At 34.9% G+C, this 18,891-nt stretch overlaps 3 protein-coding genes across 6 annotated transcripts; all 3 read right to left on the reverse strand.

Annotated features, from left to right (window-relative positions):
• Positions 1-3,957: 3,957 nt before the first annotated feature.
• LOC142178569 (uncharacterized) lies at positions 3,958-14,393 on the reverse strand. 4 transcript variants are annotated; one of them, XM_075248377.1, is made up of 10 exons: positions 14,206-14,393; positions 9,361-9,574; positions 9,098-9,274; positions 8,747-9,013; positions 8,415-8,665; positions 6,794-7,003; positions 6,545-6,637; positions 6,372-6,470; positions 5,928-6,289; positions 3,958-4,199 (listed from the first exon to the last, which is right to left on the reverse strand). In XM_075248377.1, exons 3-5 carry the CDS (start codon positions 9,228-9,230, stop codon positions 8,427-8,429), a joined length of 639 nt encoding a protein of 212 aa, XP_075104478.1. In that variant the 5' UTR covers positions 9,231-9,274; positions 9,361-9,574; positions 14,206-14,393; the 3' UTR covers positions 3,958-4,199; positions 5,928-6,289; positions 6,372-6,470; positions 6,545-6,637; positions 6,794-7,003; positions 8,415-8,426. The 4 variants fall into 4 exon arrangements, with proteins under 4 accessions (XP_075104478.1, XP_075104475.1, XP_075104477.1 ...); XM_075248374.1 differs by having other exon boundaries at positions 8,415-8,671; positions 14,206-14,390; XM_075248376.1 differs by having other exon boundaries at positions 6,545-6,658; positions 8,415-8,671; positions 14,206-14,390.
• LOC142178190 (uncharacterized) lies at positions 9,346-11,689 on the reverse strand. The gene is made up of 4 exons (XM_075247518.1): positions 11,473-11,689; positions 10,584-11,354; positions 9,690-10,071; positions 9,346-9,574 (listed from the first exon to the last, which is right to left on the reverse strand). The coding sequence occupies exons 1-4, from the start codon at positions 11,687-11,689 to the stop codon at positions 9,346-9,348; spliced, it is 1,599 nt and encodes a 532-aa protein (XP_075103619.1).
• A 903-nt stretch (positions 14,394-15,296) lies between the features above and the next one.
• Positions 15,297-18,700, reverse strand: LOC107800501 (flavonol synthase/flavanone 3-hydroxylase-like). Its single transcript, XM_016623685.2, has 3 exons — positions 18,085-18,700; positions 16,308-16,629; positions 15,297-15,793 (listed from the first exon to the last, which is right to left on the reverse strand). Exons 1-3 carry the CDS (start codon positions 18,441-18,443, stop codon positions 15,524-15,526), a joined length of 951 nt encoding a protein of 316 aa, XP_016479171.1. The 5' UTR covers positions 18,444-18,700; the 3' UTR covers positions 15,297-15,523.
• Positions 18,701-18,891: the final 191 nt, after the last annotated feature.

The raw sequence follows: 18,891 nt of genomic DNA on the forward strand, positions 1-18,891 counted from the left end.
GAAGATTGTTTTGGGCTTGACAGTTCAGTCTTCTTCTTCTGATCCTCCTTTGGTCTGCAAACTGAAGAGTCCCTTTATGGTCTCAAACATACTTTTATACAGTGGTTTGCCAAGTTGTCACATTCTCTCCTTTCCATAGGTTATTCTCCTAGCAAGAATGACTCTTCTGACTTTCCTAGTTTAGATAGCGTATTGAGAATATTCACCAAATTACTGCCTCATCCAATGTTCTTTTGGATGTGTATGTATATGACATTCTATTAACCAGGGATAGTGATACTGAAATGGTATACCTAAAATATTTTTTGGATCATCAGTTCAAGATCAAGGATCTTGGTTCTATTCATTATTTTCATGGTCTTGAGGTATCTAAGGTGGTTGAGGGTTATCTCATTAATCAACATAAATATACATCAGACCTTCTGTCTGGGTTTCACTGTAATGATGTCAAGCCTATTACTACTCCCCTTGATCCTCAGGTTAAGTTGTATGTTAATATATGGGATCCTCTTCCTGATCCTGCTTTGTACAGAAGGCTTATTGGAAAACTAAACTTTCTACAACATACAAGGCCTGGCATTTCGTTCTCAGTTCATCATCTTAGGCAGTTTTTGGTTTCTCCTAAGGTTCCCCACATGTTGGTTGCTCTTCATGCCCTTAGGTATCTTCTAAATGACTCTACTTAGGACATTTGCTAAGTAGTTATTCTGAGTTCTCCTTAAAGGCATATTCTGACTCAGATTGGGCTGCTTGCTCCATCTCAAGGAGATATGTTAGTGGTTATTTCATTGTTTTTGGCACTTCTCCCATTTATTGAATGACCAAGAAGCAACCTAGTGTTTCCTTGATCTCTTTTGAGGCTGAGTACAGAGCTTTAAGACAAGTGGTTGCTGAAGTTTCATGGCTGCTTAGGTTGCTTGCTGATATGGGGTTATCGATCTCTTCACTTGGGAAAGTTTTTTGTGATAGTTAAGATGCATTAGATATTGCTAGAAATCCTTTCTTTCATGAACGTACAAAGTATATTGAGGCAGATTATCATTATGTTAGGGATGTTCTATCCTCTGGTGTGATCTCTCTTCCGCATGTGTCTACTTCTGCTCAACTTGTGGACATGCTTACCAAGGCTTTGACCAGTGTTCCTCATCACATACTGCTGAGCTTGGTGTTTACTCACCCTCAAGCTTGACAAGGAAGATAGAGATCAGATATTAGGCCCAGATCCAAGATGATCCTTTTCATTTAATTGGGCCTCCATCAGTTGGCTCACATTTTATTATCTTTAAGGGACTCAACTCTTGTACGGTTGTTTATTTTATTAGCCACAATTGATGTACATATAAATAGAGTCAACTAACTCTAATTTCAGTGAAGGGATCATTTCACATTTTATTTAGCTAATTATCTTGTCACGACTCAAAACCATCAATTGGGCGTGATGGCGCCTAACGCACTTGCTACGCAAGCCGAACATAACAATGACGAATCATAATAACAATATTAACAAAATAACACAAAGTCTAAAGCCTTCAACATAACATAATGATACATGATAAATCCCCATAACTGATAAATACAAAGTCATGAGCTCTAAATAAAAATACAAGTCTGAAAAACTAAATAATAATATTGTGTGAAATAAAAACAACAGTACAAGATGAAAAGAGATGCCAAGACTGCAGGCCAAATACAGCTCTACCTGGTCTCTCGGCGACCAACTCAGCTATATGTCTTAACTACTGATGACTGGGTCCAACACCTAGATCTGCACAATTAAGTGTAGAGTGTAGTATGAGTACAACTGACCCCATGTACCCAGCAAGTATTATAATTAACCTCGGCGAGGTAATAGAAACAAGAATTATAAATGATAGTCGCTAATCACCTATACAGTTCATAAATACAAAAAGAACAGAACAATAATATGATAAAGTCATGAATCTTTGAAAGAACCACCTTGGCGCACATATTTACTTAACGTACTCTGCTCAGTCAAAATCCAGCATATAAAGAAGATATGCAATTAAAGCAGGTAGTTGTCAAGGAAGTTACAAATAAAGATGAAATGCAACAACCAAATCAAACATTGGCCAGCTTTTCCTAAGAATTTTCATAACACTACCAAACCACTGTTCGCGTGTACACCATCAACAAGGCACATGAGAGGGTGACCCTAGGGGGATGGATCCAGATCCACACACTACACGGTGTAGTCACGTGCAATAATCATAATCCGCCCAGCATTGTCACATGCTTAATATCATAATTTGCCCGATGTGGTCACATGTTCAATATCACGGATACACTCGGTGTGGTCAAAGGCACACAATCCGCCCAACGTGGTCACATACACAATGTCACAATCTGCTCATCATGGTCATAGACTGCCATTCCAATCCATATCACACATAAGCAGATATGAAAGAATACATGTACATGATCAAAGAACATCAAACTTCATACGTCCGAACTTGTATCAGTAACATGCTAAGGTGTATGCATGTGCAAGTGTGACATCATAGCTCAAATTAGGCAAATACCTCACAACATATCAACTATCAAGTTTAATCAGGAGATTAACCTCAAATATGGCTCAAATAGATCTCAACATGTGTATAAATGAAAGAAACATCACAGCATGAAGCTTAGCAATCAATTCAAGGCATATTATAGCCTAAGCATTATCCCGAGCATGGAAAATACTCTTGTGCAGACACATGGGCTTAGCCCCACACATATGCACCACCCATAGCACGTAGTTATCACAAATAACTCAGGCAACTAGTGCCTCAACCAAGTTTAGATAAGATACTTACCTCAAACAAGTCAAATCAATTCTCTAATAAGCCCTTCGTGCGTGTATCAACCTCGAACGGCTCGAATCTAGCCCAAATAACTTAATATCACCAATAAAAGCCATAGGAAACGATTCCAAATGATAAAGCTAAGATCTTTAACTAAATTAAAAAGTCAACTCAAAAAGTCAACCCCGAGCTCGCACCCTGGAACCCGACAAAACTTAAAAATTTCGAACACTCATTCAACTACGAGTCCAATCATACCAATTTCATCTAATTCCGACCTCAGATCGACCATCAAATCATCAAACCTCACTCTCCAAAATCGCAGTCCAAAAACCTCAAATCCCACCTTTAACTCATGAAAAGTAGATGTAATAATCTATGGGTAATCAATATCTAACATTAAAATGAAGTAAGGATCACTTACCCCTTCAATTGTGACGAAAAACACTCCAAAAATCGTCACTAGCCGAGCTCCACAACTCCAAAAATGAGAGAAATAACAAAACCCTTCGAATATAAAACTGCCAAGCAGAACTGCACTTACGGTCCTCAGTACCGCACCTGCGATATTGCTTCTGCAGAAAAACCATCACAGATGCGAAAGTCACTTACTTCCCATCCAGCCGCTTCTGTGGACCCCAAAAGGGAAATCACTTAGGGAAGGGAAATCTGGTCCCTAAAAGGCCAAATCTGGTCCCCAAAGGAGGAATTTCGACGGGAGAAAGCTGGTCGCAACCCGTCGTAATAGCCTCCCCCGCTAAAAGCCAATAACGACTAATCAAAAAAACTGGTCGTTAAAATGATTTAGAGACGGACAGTAATTCTGGTTGTGAAATAGTTTTAGAGACTACATATATCGTCTCTAATATACGATGAAAAATTCATATATTCCCGTCGTTAAACTTTGTTAGCGACCAGCCTTTAACTAGTCCTAGATTATCTTTTAGAGATGGGCAGAAAATCTGGTCGTGAAATACTTTTAAACTACATATCTCGTCCCTAATAGACGTTGAAAAATATATATATTCCAATCGTTAATCCATTTTGGCGATCAACCTTTAACTGGTCCTAGATTATATTGTAATTTAGCGATCGTATTCCTGGTCTCTTATTAACCATGAGTAGTCCTAAAGCTCAATGCCACAAAGAGTTATTTTTATCAATAAATATTAAATTATTATTGAAAAATCTAGATATAAAAAGATAATATATCAAGTTCACATCCCATGATGATGTTAGTTTCTATATTTGCCCAACACCTTAACAAAAAAACTTAGCTAACATCCTCAGCTACATTATGATATCAAGTTTTGAGTAACAGTCCTAACAAAATAATAAATGAGATTGTGCATCTTCTAAACTTGCATCTTGACTTGTAGCTTCAGTCTTCAAAACCTGTAAGTACAAAAGTTTAAAAAGATGATAAATAACTATTGGTAAAATGACATGTAAATTTAAACTAGCAATAGTTAACCGCTTACCCCAAAAGCAGCCTAAATTCACTAGGTGTTATAGAACAACATCAACAAGGCTATAGGAAAATATAAAAAATAATTAGAAAAACTTTGGGTTGGTAAATCAAACTTTGGTTTGATAAATTCCGGTACAACAATTCAAGATTTACCATTTAAGAGAACAACTATTATGAACAAACAACAACATCACGAACTTGGTATCTTTAATCATAAGAGAACCATATCATCTACTTCTAGTGAGCACGGTCATTACCACTTGCGTACGGAACAAACATGATATACAACAAATAAAGAGGACATTCAAAATCATGTTCTACCAATATAATTCAAAATAAGATGAGGCAAGTTTCTCATAGAATTCAGATTAAGCTCTCTAACTTAGAATTCTCACATGTTTTGAATATTACCACTTCCTGACTCGTTCAAGTCAAATAAACCGCAGAAAGAAACAAGTGACAAATTTTGATATTGACGAAAAATCACTTGTAAGGTATTAAACAGCTCCTTTACCTGACGGGAAACAAGTGCGTGGACAACACTGTTTGCCGTCTCTGTATATATGATCATGTCAGGCCCTTGAGGTACTAGTCAATTTGTTAAATGTTCAATGTAAGATGGTCCAGAATCAACCTATAATTCTTCTTTTAAATGACCTTTGATCTGCCTGGATTTTGAGTCAATAACTTACTCTTTTCAAGGGCCTATTTCTTATTGGCACATTAATGTTTCTAGTAATGACTTCACAAAAAAATTACAGAAAGAAACATCAGATATCTCTTAACAAGAACACAGGTGGACTAAACACTTTGCAAGTTCTGTTTCCATGGAAAGAGATGAATAGTAAAATCCATGATGTCAGTTTTGTCCAAATTCAATATCTTTAATCCGACTCACAAAACGTTCACTGTAGCAGACCAGCTTGCTAATGCAGTGAAGTTTCATGAAAAAAAAATCATTCTTCACTTATGCCTTGTATGTCAAAAATGCCTTCAGTTGAATTGTGGAGTAGGTGTATGTGTTTGGTAAACTGATTAGCTAAGCATGTATCACTGATGTTAGTGCAACAACTAATTGATGTAATTGTGTCTAGGAGGTGAAGCAAACAGTATGCACAGAGTCTTGCTAAGTTAGTTGTTCAAAATATGTAAGGGGTCTATAACTTTTTTTTATATGAAAAAGGTAAGATAAGCCTAAGGGGCCAATAACTTTCACCATATTACCAAAATTATTTACAACATTTCTACTACACCACAAAAAAATGATCCACGAGCATCTAAGTACTACAGAAGACAAAGATGAGGCTTATCAAAATATTTATGGTTCCTTTCCATCCAAATTGTCTAAATTTACAGCAAGGGATAACTCTCCATATATTGCTTTTGACTATTATTTATCCTTTGTCTCTAGTAATGGTTTACTGCAGCTTATAAGCTTATAGATTGTCAAACTACTTACTGCACCATTGTACATTCAATCCATATCTAGCTTCAATCACTATTCTGTAGGCTATTTCTTCTTGCCCTTCTCAGGTACTACTGATGAATTGCAAAAAAAAATTAAAAAGTAAACTGCTAGAATCTGTAATATAGAAATTGACTATACGGAAATCAATTATATAAATTAAAAAGTTGGGTATATTGTTACTAACTTGGTCAGCAGACAAAACAGTGTTTATTCAGTTGAAACGGACGATGTCGTAAGCGGGACATGTGATTGTTGAGCAGCGAAGAACTCTTTCATTTTCTTCATTTCTTTCATGTCATCTTCTAAGGTAGACAAGTGCTCCTGCAAGGATTTGTTTTCCTCATTCAAAGATTTATTTTCTTCTCGAGTTGAACGTAGCGCGGACAGTAATTTAGCCTTTGAAGAAGTTCCACCTTTCAAGTCTTTCGCCTTTACTCCACCCCCAAAGCCAAACACGTGGCTAAGAGTTTGAGGTCCACAACATTTTTCTACAATCTCTATGCTAGGTAGAGATGGATCTGATTGAATTATTTCTTCGATTTGAGCCTACAAAATATATAAAGATACATTTAAAATCAGAATCCATAATACTTTCAAGTAATTTACAAATTCAATTTACCAAACATACATATTTTTCAATTGCTTCAGGTTCAACAAGCTTGTTATCTTTCTTACGGGTCTCGAAGAAAATTGTTGCCAAATCTGGTGGATTGCCATATTTTCCGCCCTTTACATCAGCAAACATGTCAAATAACAGCTCGTAAATATTTTCTTAGGAAAATAAAGATTTTATGATAATACCTTTTGATAAATAATCTCTCGAATAGGCTTGCTACCAATATGATGAAGCATCTTCAACTTAGCTCGATCTGCCGCATTCCTGTTGCTTCTCGCCTATATTTGTGTAACATTAAGCTTAAATGTAATAAAGTTAATAAATTTAAACAATATACTCAGGTTCCAGATATAGTAGAAAAATAACTGGTGCTAGGGAGGGAAATCAGGCTGCAGATGCTTTAGCGAAATAGATTATTAAATCATTAGGAATACCTGAAAATTTTCTGAAGAAAAATGTTCCTTTATTAACTACTCCCATTCTTTCTTGTCTACTCCCTTTGGAATATTCTTAAGAGCCTGTTGGATTGGCTTATCTTTTACATGTTTTGCATGCAAGTGTCCTCTCCATTTGTTCCATAACTCTTTCATCCATCCGAAGATATGACCACGATGATCATTCATGTCAACACTCTCAAATTTATCCTACAATAATCAGAATATGGGTTGAGTTTATATTAGTTCAGTTTTAGTAAATCTGTTGCATTTTGATCCTAACTGTGCATTTTGAATCTGTCGCATTTTGAATATGTGCTAATAGTTGTATTTAATTTGAAATTCTATCTAGCAACTCTCCAGCAGCGGAACTTTTTATGAAGTCTGTTGAATCAGTTAACAATCTCCTATGATTATACAGAGCACGTTAAGTAATTGAGCACATAAGTTTAGATAAAACAGCTAATACTGCTACCCTATGCTTGTGGTAGCTGGCAACATAAAACTGGGAATAACTCATTTGTCAGTAGAGTTGAGTGCATACACTTTTAAAAAGTTACCGAGATTAAAGAGTCAGAGGTCTTTAACTGAGATTTCCCCATGGTTGTTATTTTATCCAATACCCAATACTTGAAGCTCTGGTCAACAGAATCTTCCATTTGAAAGGGAAAATGGTTTTGAAGTTTTCAAGAGATCATACATCACTATAGAACTTTCCTTAGAGAGATTAACACATTTTTTTGTTTAACCAAATTTCTTGATCAACTGACACTGATCCGTGTTGTACTTATGCACGGATATACTGTTCTCAATTACTAAAGCTCGAGTCCGACACCTTTGATTTAAGGGAATGGATCCCAACTATACCACCACACTTGTCTTATAATTACCTACCTTGAGTTGTAGAAGGTTAAATCAGTTATGTATTAGTATTTTAACTTAGGCTAAGTTTGGACCAACTAAACCTGAGAAACATATACTTTTGCATCAATTTATAATTATCATTCTGCCAAAACTTCAACTCTTGTCAAGGTAATGTTCATATTAAAAGTTAGTTCTTTATTAGATCTACAAAATATGAACGTCTGCAAATGTTCTACTTGGACAATAATTGTCACATAGCAGAGTTACAACTTAAAAGTTAAATATCAAGTGCCAACAAAAGTTACCCTAAGAAGCAATGAATTTTGAATTGAAGAATATTTAAACAGCAAATGCCATATTTGTATCCTCATGCCCAAGGCATCTTATATGCCCTCAAAGACAAGAACTGACCAAGTGCACATTTAAAAAATAGGCAGCAAACCAGAAATTGTTCTATGATAGTGTGAGATTCACTTTCCAGTCTACTGCTTTCAGAATTGTTTAGACGTTAACCTATAGTTGCTGGTTTATCAATAGCCAATAACTGTAAGCATTATGGTATTTGATTCCTACATAGAGGCACAAACAGGAACACAAGTATTCAACTAATAATATGCATCTTTACTGTATAAATATCATTTCCTCAGTCATGTAGATAAATTTTCCAGATTTATCAGCCATGTCAAAATTGTTATCTAGCTGCTTAGACTTAAAATGACTCAAATTGCACAGTCATACTCTTGGCTACAGTTGTTACCTCAATAGCTTCTCACATGTGATTCAACTTTTCTTCCGTAATATCATTCCACGATGATACTCCCAAAGGACACATATTACGGTCACGAACGATTCTTCCCAAGTGCCTCGAAAACAGTTTGCTATTTGTTCCAACCGTTCGATTATTGTAAAAGGTTACTTTCAGCTTTTGTCCGACTTCAAGTGATGCAACTTCTTTACACTTGTTCCTCCCTCGAACTCTTTTTACCTTTGCAGGATTAGATGAAGAACCTACAGCTGCATAATTTGGTAAAAACTATAGCAATACAATTCAGTTCTACAAATTAATAATATGGATTCAAAATATCATACCTGTTTCAACTGTTTGGAAGTGCTGCATAACTTGATCAGTAGATGGTGGCAATGAAATATTGGTTTGCATATGCTCTTTCTCAAGAACCAAGGAGTTTTTATCCATTGTTCGCATTTCTTGATCAGAAGACATAGTAAAATTTGATCTTGTACTTTTAGAAGAAGTTTGCGTACGTTGATTAGGATAAATTCCCACCTCATTTTTAGAAATCCCTAAAGAGGAGCACAAAGATCTAGGCGTTGGCTCCCGTCCCATCCCTATAGAACCTGGACCCAAGAAATCATTTTAGTTTGGCATTTAATTTTAGTTATATATGCAATTAAAAATACAATGGATTTGGAAAAACTTACTTGCTTCAACTTTTTGGATGTATTGCTTAACTTGGTGGGTAGATGGAGGCAATGGAATATCAATTTGCATATGCTCTTTCTCAAGAACGATGAAATTTTTATCTATCATTCCTGTTCCTTGAGTAGCAGACATGGTAGAGCTTTTAAGCCCTTGTCCTCCTCCATTCCCAATAGCACCTGGCGAAAAGAAATCATATTACTAATATTTAAACATTTAAATTCAGTCGTGCAAATTAAAAACAGTAGATTTAAAATATCTTAACTGTTTCAATTGTTTGGATGTATTGCTTAACAAGATCACTAGATTGAGGAAATAAACTCTTAATTGGCATATTCTCTTTCTCAACCAAAGATCTAAGCCCTCGTCCTCGTCCTTGTCCCTTTCTTATAGCACCTGGGGCGAGGAATGCATATCTGGTAGTAGTCTTTATAGTTGATTCCACCTCATTTTCAGTCCTTGATGGTTTCATATTTAACCTGCAAAGAGCCAAAAGTAAAAAATAGTAAGACAAAATGTGTGACAATATAGTAATAAAGGAAATCATGCCATCAGAATATGTAACAATGAATATACTAATTCATAAAGAGATACTTCACCGTTGTTTTTCGTTTCTTTTGTGAAGGATTTCCTATGTCTACAATATCATCATCTATTTGTTTTACAATCTCATAGGAATCACGAGGTTGAGTCTTCCTCACTACATGCCAACCTTTGTTGAAATTATCAATAGTATAAAACACTCGAGATGCTTGCTCCGCTAAAACAAAAGGCTCGTTTGTTTTCAGAAATCTCCCCAGATTAATACTCACAAAGTCATACTCATCTTTTTTAACTCCTTTTATTTTATTATACATATCAAACCAATTACATCGAAATAAAATCACTCTTCTACCCATGAGAAATTGCAATTCAATCACATCTGTTAAAATTCCATAATAATTAATGTTCTCACTATCTTGATCATTCTCACCAACTAAACGCCACAATTTTGAGTCATTAACTTTTTATCATAATCTTCTACATGAAATCTATATCCATTGACAATGTAACCATTAAAATTTGTCGTATATTGGGTAGGACCACGTGAAAGTGAGATTAGATCTTCCATGATCCGACTATCATCTCCTTTATGCAATTGTGTAACCTATCAATAAGATTAAATTGAATACTTTAGAATGAGTAATACAACATTAAATGTCAAATATGATGTTTATGTATTACTCACCCTAACTTTAAACCATTCAATAAACTGTCGGTTCCATTCTGTATCAGATAAGTGTTGTGCAGTATCCACATGAGTTTATGCAAACTCTCTACAAATTTGAAGTGAACCATAAATGTCATATAAAAAAAATTACCCTAAAGGAAATAAGGAAAATAAGACGGTATGAAAGAACTCTCCATACTCGAGATATGGTATGACTTCATCGCAATTCTTCATTATGTATATATGTGCTTGTTCCAATTCATTTGCTTCAAGCTCACATGGATCTTTAGCTCCCAGAGTTCTTCCAGGTTGGTAAAACATAGATAAACCTCCATTAGATTTTTTTAAACCTCCATCATAATTTCGTTCAGGTCGATTAAATTTTGTGTCAATAGTATGCAAATATCTTGAACATAAGGTCATACATTCATTTGCAATGTAACCTTGTTCAATAGAACCCTCTGGACATGCCCTATTATCAATCAGAGATTTTAAAAAATATAACCATCGTTCTACATGATACATCCACCGATAATGAGTAGGTCCAGCAATCTTAGCTTCACTAACTAAATGAATAGGCAAGTGCACCATGACATCAAAAAATGAAGGAGGGAAGACCTTTTCTAACTTGCAAAGTGTTATGGGAATTTGCGCTTCAATTTGTTCCAAGTCATCAATCCTTAACTTCTTTGATCCAAGCACATTAAAAAATAAAGATAACTCAATAAGCGATTCACACACTTCTTTGGACAACATACCACGAAGTGCAAGAGGGAGTATATGTTGCAGAAGGACATGACAATCATGACTTTTCAACCCAGATATCTTGTGATCTTTCAGATTCATACATTGAGAAATATTACATGAAAACCCATCAGGAACCTTTAAATTCTTTAAGAATTGGCATAATTTGTGCTTAGCTTCGGGAGGCAATGTGTAGCATGTAGTTGGAACTTCAACTTTCTCCCCTCTTTGGATGGGGTGCAATTCCGGCCTAATATTCTTGTCTTGCAAGTCTAACCGAGTTTTAATTGTATCATTGGTCTTTCCTTTGACATTCATGATTGTTCCCATAATATTATCACATATATTTTTTTTAATCTGCATAACATCCAAATTATGTCGCAACAAGAGAGACTTCCAATATGGAAGTTAAAAAAAAAATACTTTTCTTGTTCCAATTATCCTTTCGGTTTTCATGTGATATCTTCTTCCTTTTCTTTGGATCCTTTGTTAACTGTATCCCTTCAAGATCTTGCAGTTGATTAAGTATCTCAATACCAGAACATATTTTTGGTGGGAGCCTTTTCTCTTTTGTACCATCAAATGAATCCTTGACATTCCTCCATTTATGGCTAAGAGGAAGTTTGAGTCGATGACCCATAAAGCATTGCTTCTTACTATTAGCCAATCAAATTGAGGAAGTGTCTTTATTGCAACATGGGCATGCCAATTTTTCTTTTGTACTCCATCCAGATAAATTTTCATAGGCTGAAAAGTCATTGATGGTCCATAACAAAGAAGCATGCAACTTAAAATTTTGTCTAGCCAATGCATCGAAGGTCTCAATGGCAACTTCCCACAACTCCTTCAATTTCTCTATTAAAGGTTGGAGATATGTATCAATTGTATCTCCTGGACTATCAGGACCAGGAATAAGCATTGACAAAATAAAATTTTCTTGTTTCATACACAACCAAGGTGGTAAATTATAAGGAATAAGAACAACAAACCAAATGCTATATGAAGTTTTTGAATTTCGAAATTGCTGAAATCCATCACTAGCAAGTCCAAGTCGGACATTACGAGGCTCGGCCGCAAATGAAGGATGAAGTTCATCAAATGACTTCCACGCCATTAAATCAACTGGGTGCCTCATTATTCCATCATCAACTCTTTTATCCTTATGCCATGTCATTAAAGAAGATGTCTTTGTAGACATAAACAACCTCTGAAGCCTAGGCTTTAATGGAAAATAGCGTAAAGTCTTTGATGTTATCTTCTTACCTTTTTTATTCCTTGTTTCCCCGCTATGTCTATCTATTTTCCATCTAGACGCAGCACAAACTTTGCAAGAATCAAGTAAGCTATCCTTCTTCCAGTATAACATGCAATCATTAGTACAAGCATCAATCTTGTTGTAAGAAAGCCTAAGGTCTTGAATTATCTTCTTTGCCTCATAATATGATTTTGGAAAATTGGCGCCATCAAGTAACAACTCCTCTTGTAACATTTTTAATAATATTGTAAATGACTCATTACTCCAACGGCCCATACTTTTGATGTGAAGCAATATAATCAAAGAGGAAAGCTTTGAAGCTTTTGAATTTTGATACAGTGGCTGCTCGAAATCCTTCAATAGCCTGTAAAATCTTTTCGCTTCAATATTTGGTTCCTCCTCAGGTAAATCATCACAATCAGTGTGCACAATTCTTCCATCAAGATTAAGATATAGATCTCTCAACAGTTCTTGTACTTCATCTTCACTTTCACATTCTTCTACTTCATCACCATCTTCATCTTCAGATTCTGACAGTGGCTCACCTAAATTTTTCCCGTGATGATACCAACAAGTTTAGTTTTAATTATTCCATATACTTTCAAATGTGTCTCAACTGTCTTACGAGTTCCTAAAATTGACACAAGGACATTGTATTTCATATTCTTCTCATGTTTTCTGAAAAGCATAATCCAAAAACCTTTGCACTCCGATTAAGTAGGCTTCATCGAGCCGATTATCAACAAGTTGCATCCATTGCTTACTAGGTGCCATAACCGTGGAGAGTAAATAAAAATTAAATTAAATAAAGATAAAAGATAAGAAAATACTACGATTCACACTACCGTTACGATCAAATGAACACAACTAGTTCAACTCTAAGGTCGCACTTTCTAGTTGACTCGGCTCCTCTGTTTTTAGTTAATACATTGAAATATACAATCAGATGACACTTAGATAAATAAAAGATTATAAATTAACTTGTAATTAAAGATGCTGGTTCCTAAAACATGCATACATGGTTCCTTCTAGCCTGCTCCGAGATCGAAGTAAGTACTTACACCAAAGGAAAATATAACTAGTATACTTTATGACACAAGATCATCCAAACGCGCGCGACTTAAAGACTGCTTCTTGCTAGTTAGTGTGAGCTCATGAATTTCCCTAAGTTCTTAACATGTATCAAGATTCATGTTCGCTGCTATTTCTTTTTTCTTACAAACAAACACCCATATTCTATTGCTTAGTTATATGAAAGAAAAATATATGTAAATACACTGTTAGTTGTATGTTTGACATTACTTGGCTCATAAACTAACTTCTCCTTATAGTTCTGGATGATGAAGAAAGAACAGAGAAAAATGAAAACTTTTTTCATATGTAAAATACATACACTAATATATTGATCTCATAACACAACAACAAGAAATTGCAATCTTCGCAGATGCTATTATTGTTCAAATATACTAAAATACAATTGCCAGTAGAGACGAGAAGCGCTGGATTTAGTTGAAATCTTTTCATATGTAAAATCAAAACTGCAATAGGTGTAACAACGCTAGTCCCTGTTTTGGCTCGCAAAATCCCTCACTGAATACATAAAACTAATATGCCATTCATGGAATAATTAGCTTTCAAAACTGGTATGCACTCTGAATGAAATAAAATTCTTCAGACAATACGCTACAAACTTGAATACACTTCAGAAAATTACATTATCAAATCAGGAATCCCAACCCAATAATCTTTTCACTGATTATATAAACGAAAAAATACCAGATTATGAAATCTTACCAATTTTATAATGTTAGAGAAGAAGAAGAAGAACTCGAATAAAGTTGCAATCAGTGAAATCAGAACACATAGAGAAGTAAAAGAGCAACTTGAAAGAGGAGGCATACCTTGGATTCTCAAACGAGCGAGATGGAAACTAGGGCAGAGTTGAATTCGCACACGACCAGATTCACAATCTGTGTTTTGAGAAGACACAGATAAACGAGCGAGACCAGCTCTAAAGCTAGACGGAGATTAGGGCAGAGCTTTACTATGCGATACTATGTTTTGAGAATACAGAGGGTTTAATTTAGTTTTTAGAACCTTTTACTTTTTAGTTTTGGCGCCTAATATTTAGAAAATAATAGTTTTTTAATATTTTGGTATTAGATTTGGTGACACTCTCTCACACTCAAGGCCTCTCAATTATAATTTGGGACCAGTTACTATTTTTTTAGGGACCAGATTTAGTACCTTCGCAATAAAATAAAGCATTAAGGACCACAATATAATCTCGTCCCAATACATATATTATTTGCGACCGGATTATTAACTTGTCCCTAAAAGTTGGTCGTAAATAAGGTTTTTTCTTGTAGTGGGACTAAGTGTCCCAATTCACTCCACAACCTCCCCCAAACCAAAACAACTACCCCGTCAAGTCACGTAACCACAAATACACATATCTGAAGTATCAAATAAGGAAAACGAGGCTAAAATACTCAAAATGACCGGTCGGGTCGTTACATGTATCAAGCTCTCTTCTCTCACCGACTTAAAAAATTAGGTTTAGCTTCGATCTAGTTCTCCAAATTCACCTCGATTCGAAGGCTTAACAAGAAGCGTAGAGCTTTTCATATGATAGATAGAAGTTGACAGGAAATTATTGCAGGAACAGGGTTACTGAATATGTTCTAACTCTATGTAAAGAATTTAAGCTTTCAATCTAAAATCTTATGATAATGAGTAGATCAAACCAAGACTATCAAAACCTTGTTTTAAAGAGAATGTTGGGGTCTTCATTTATCAAGGTTTTGGGAAAAAATGCTTTAGAGTGAGAAAGTCTGATCTCTCTCTCAAAAATGTGCACTATGACTTTCCAAATTCGCTGCAAAAGCAATTCATGTCGTCAACCTGATCAGGAGATGACTATAACCCCACCTAAACCTTAACTTTGTTGTAAGAGTTAATTGTACATATCTATTTGTTGCTTACAACTAAATCGCAAATATACCACTGCTTCTATCATTAGGTCATAACCATGTTTTCATTAGTCTGTGTCTGTTGTAAAAGTGAAAGTACTAGAAATAGGAAATTTGCTCAATCACTAAAGAAAACTGATTTCATGGCTTACAAACGCATTAATTACAGCTTTTAGGAAGTAACGCAAAGAAACTAACATAATCTCTTCAGATTGCGGTGCATTCCAAACTTTTCTGGCTTGCTTAATTAGCTGGAGATTGCATAGTGGGTAATATGAATAACATCTTCAGGCCTTGATGGTGGATGACTTTTGTTTCTCATTCTCAAAGCTTGGTAATCTTTGTAGTAAAATCCTCTGTATCTTGGTGGCTCCCCAATCTCTTCAGTGAATTGTGGCAATGGTTCAATCCACTTGTCTCCTTGGATATTATAGAAGAAAGCAAACGAATGTCGGCTTTTTCCTATTTTTCTCACAACTCTATGAGTTGCACTCTTAAATTTGTTGTTGCTCAGCACCTTCAATAAGTATCCAAGTTACACAAAAAGATCAGTAACACTACCAAATTTCTAGTAAGAATTTATTAATTACTTCTCTTTTTTCAATTTATATGACGATGTTTGGCTGGTCACAAAAAGTTTAAAAAAGAATGGCAGATTTTTCAAACTTGTAATTTTACGCATGTCATGATATTTATATATGTAGTTATAAGAATATGTCACTAAGGATAAAATGAGAAGTTTAGAGTTAAATTGTTTTCAAATATAAAAAAATATAACTTTTTGTGGAACAAACTAATAAAGAAAAAGTGTCACATTAAATGGAACAAAGAGTATAATCGGAGGTAAAAGCCCGCACCCACTGTTCTATACCAGATAAATGATGTAAGACACGTGTTTTTCATACACATTTTTATCACTTAACGATGGTTATGGTATGTATTCTCACTTTAAGAGTTAGCTGCTAAGGTTAAGTTACTTAGTTTGGCGTAAATGCTGGGTGCAAAGCCGGTCCAAATGTTAAAACTTTTACCTGAATAACATCACTTATATTGACAACAATTCTGCCTTCAGCTGGAATTACCGGAATCCATTCTCCATTTTTTCGAACTTCTAGTCCACCAACTTCATCCTGGATGACGAATGTGATACAATTCCCATCTTCATGTTCACTTATGCCATTGTTTTCTGCGTTAGTTGCTGGATAGTAACGCAAAGCTACCATGAAATCCCAGCTTCTGTCATGATTATATTCCTTGAGGAAATTTGGAGGGAGGCCAAGGCAGTCATTCAAGATGCTCTCCAAAAGTTCACCAACTTTCCCGAAATGGGTAAACATCTCTTCAAGTACTTCCCTAGAAAAGAAAATTAAATGGAATTAATTGCGCTTGCTACCAAGAAATTAAAGTATTTTCATAAAGAAAAGGGTTTTGTGGGAAAAAAATATTTACTTCAAATAATTATTTTTCAGTATTTGGTTACCTTGGATGTGAAAAAAGATTTTTACTAAAGGGAGAAAATGACTTCCCTCATATACAAATGGATTCACTTTCTTACAAATATCTCGATTCTTACTCCGTAGAGGTGTTTTTAAAGGCGAGAGCATAAGACGAAGCATTTATTTAATTCAAGACGAGGCGAAAGTCTTCAGACATTGGGCGTAAGCCCCACAGATCTTTAATTTTTAAAATTTATGAATTAATAATATAGCATTATAACACCAAAAGAAATTTCAAAGATATATTAAAAATTCAAGAAAACTAAAAAGTATTAAAGAAACTCATATAAAATAAAATATCTCGTATGTTTTGCAAGTATAAATAATGCAATACTGTTAAATTTACTATGAAATATAAATTAACTACAACATCTTAACTTTTAAACAGTTAAATATCATAATTTCTTAAAAATATTATCAATCTGTATATTTTACCTCCTTAAAAGTAAATACTCACTAAATTTTATCAACACTATAATTTTAAATATTACTCCTTCATGAATAAATACAAAATTATTTTTAAATAGTAAAATAATAAATGTATGATGATTTTGATAGGCATAGAACTAAGACATAAAAATCTATCAAGTAAAGATATAAATTTTGGTTATCTATTTTCAGAAGAAATATTCAAATGATATTTACCCTCTCGATGTTATCAATTAGTAAATATATAATACTATGGTTCGTTATTTACAATTTTCATATTCTTCTAAATAAAAAGAACTTTTTATCATTCAATTGTTAAAGAATTTGACAGTCAACAATGTTAATTAGTGAATTCAATACATGATCTGCATAGGAACTGTGTTGGGCGAGTCTCGAGCGTTGAGCGTTAGGTGTGTTTAGGGCGCACAGTCGGGCGCTTGGAGGTATAATCCTCACAGAACTAAGCCCCACACATGAATCCCAAGACATTTGATAGTGCCCCGCCCCGGGGTGAGCCCCGAGGCGAGTCTGAGAAAAGCCTTTTAAGCGCTTTTTTTTTTTTTTAAGCGCTTACTTCAAAAACAGTAAGATACTGTTGTCAACTTTTAATACTTATAATTTATAATTGTCAAAACTATTCTCGTCTTACCTTATCCTGCACCTAGCACGAGTACTATAAGTCAACAATCGACCAAACACCGAAAAATGTTCAAGAAAATAGACATTATTCCTCCAAATCAAACACACAAGTGTACTTAGTAGTTGTGCTTGTCTACTTTTACATCTGATCAAGAGAGCTTCAATTGCAATTAATTGCACTAATTGTTTATTACATTCAATACAGATGAAGCTAATAAGAAAGATCAAATGTAAACGTACGTACTTGAAATCACATGGATTGCTTGGCAACGGATTGAAGCTGGAAGTAGGAGAAAACATGAGCAAGTATTCATTCTTATCAGCTGAGTGTTCAGGTTGCTTGCTGTAACCAGCTGGAAGAGGTGAACTTGATCCAGGACTTGATTTTTGCTTCTCCTCATCTGGGTATGCAAAGAATGTCTTTGATAGGCTCAGAGCGCGATTCATCACATCAAGAGGCACCCCATGGTTCACTATTTGGAAAAACCCATAGTTGGAGCAGGCTTTGGTTATACTGTTCATAACTTTGCTCTTGCCAATTTCATCACCGTCTGTAAAGAAAGGGGAGAGATCTATTGTTGGAATTGCAACATTTTCAGCCATTCAGGGTCTTACTTTTATTGTGATTTGTGACTTGTTTTCTTTCAGTCCGCCACAGCAGAATGCGTTAGGATAAATAGAAGCCACCTTACTTTTCCTGTCCTACTAGATCAATAATTCAAATAACAGAAAAAAATTCGTCCTCGACGGCAATAGATTACTTTATTCAATTTTGTGCAAATAAAATGAGTTAGTAGGAGAGAACTACAGCAAACATATTCATTTTTCTCGTAGGTATGTGATTGATTATTGGGAGGAAATCCAATTATTGCTATGACAGCCATATATAAGTCAAGAAAAATGACGTTGGTGCATTAATTTCAATTTAGCCGAGCAGGAGTCAGCTAGGAACAACTTATAAGACATGAGCGCTTGTCGTTTTCCTTACCCATAGGCCAAAGAAAGATACTTCGTCTATTCCAATTTATTTCAAATAGTTTGGCTCGAAACA

Source organism: Nicotiana tabacum, chromosome 24 (assembly GCF_000715075.1).
Source record: "Nicotiana tabacum cultivar K326 chromosome 24, ASM71507v2, whole genome shotgun sequence".
Lineage (NCBI taxonomy): Eukaryota > Viridiplantae > Streptophyta > Magnoliopsida > Solanales > Solanaceae > Nicotiana > Nicotiana tabacum.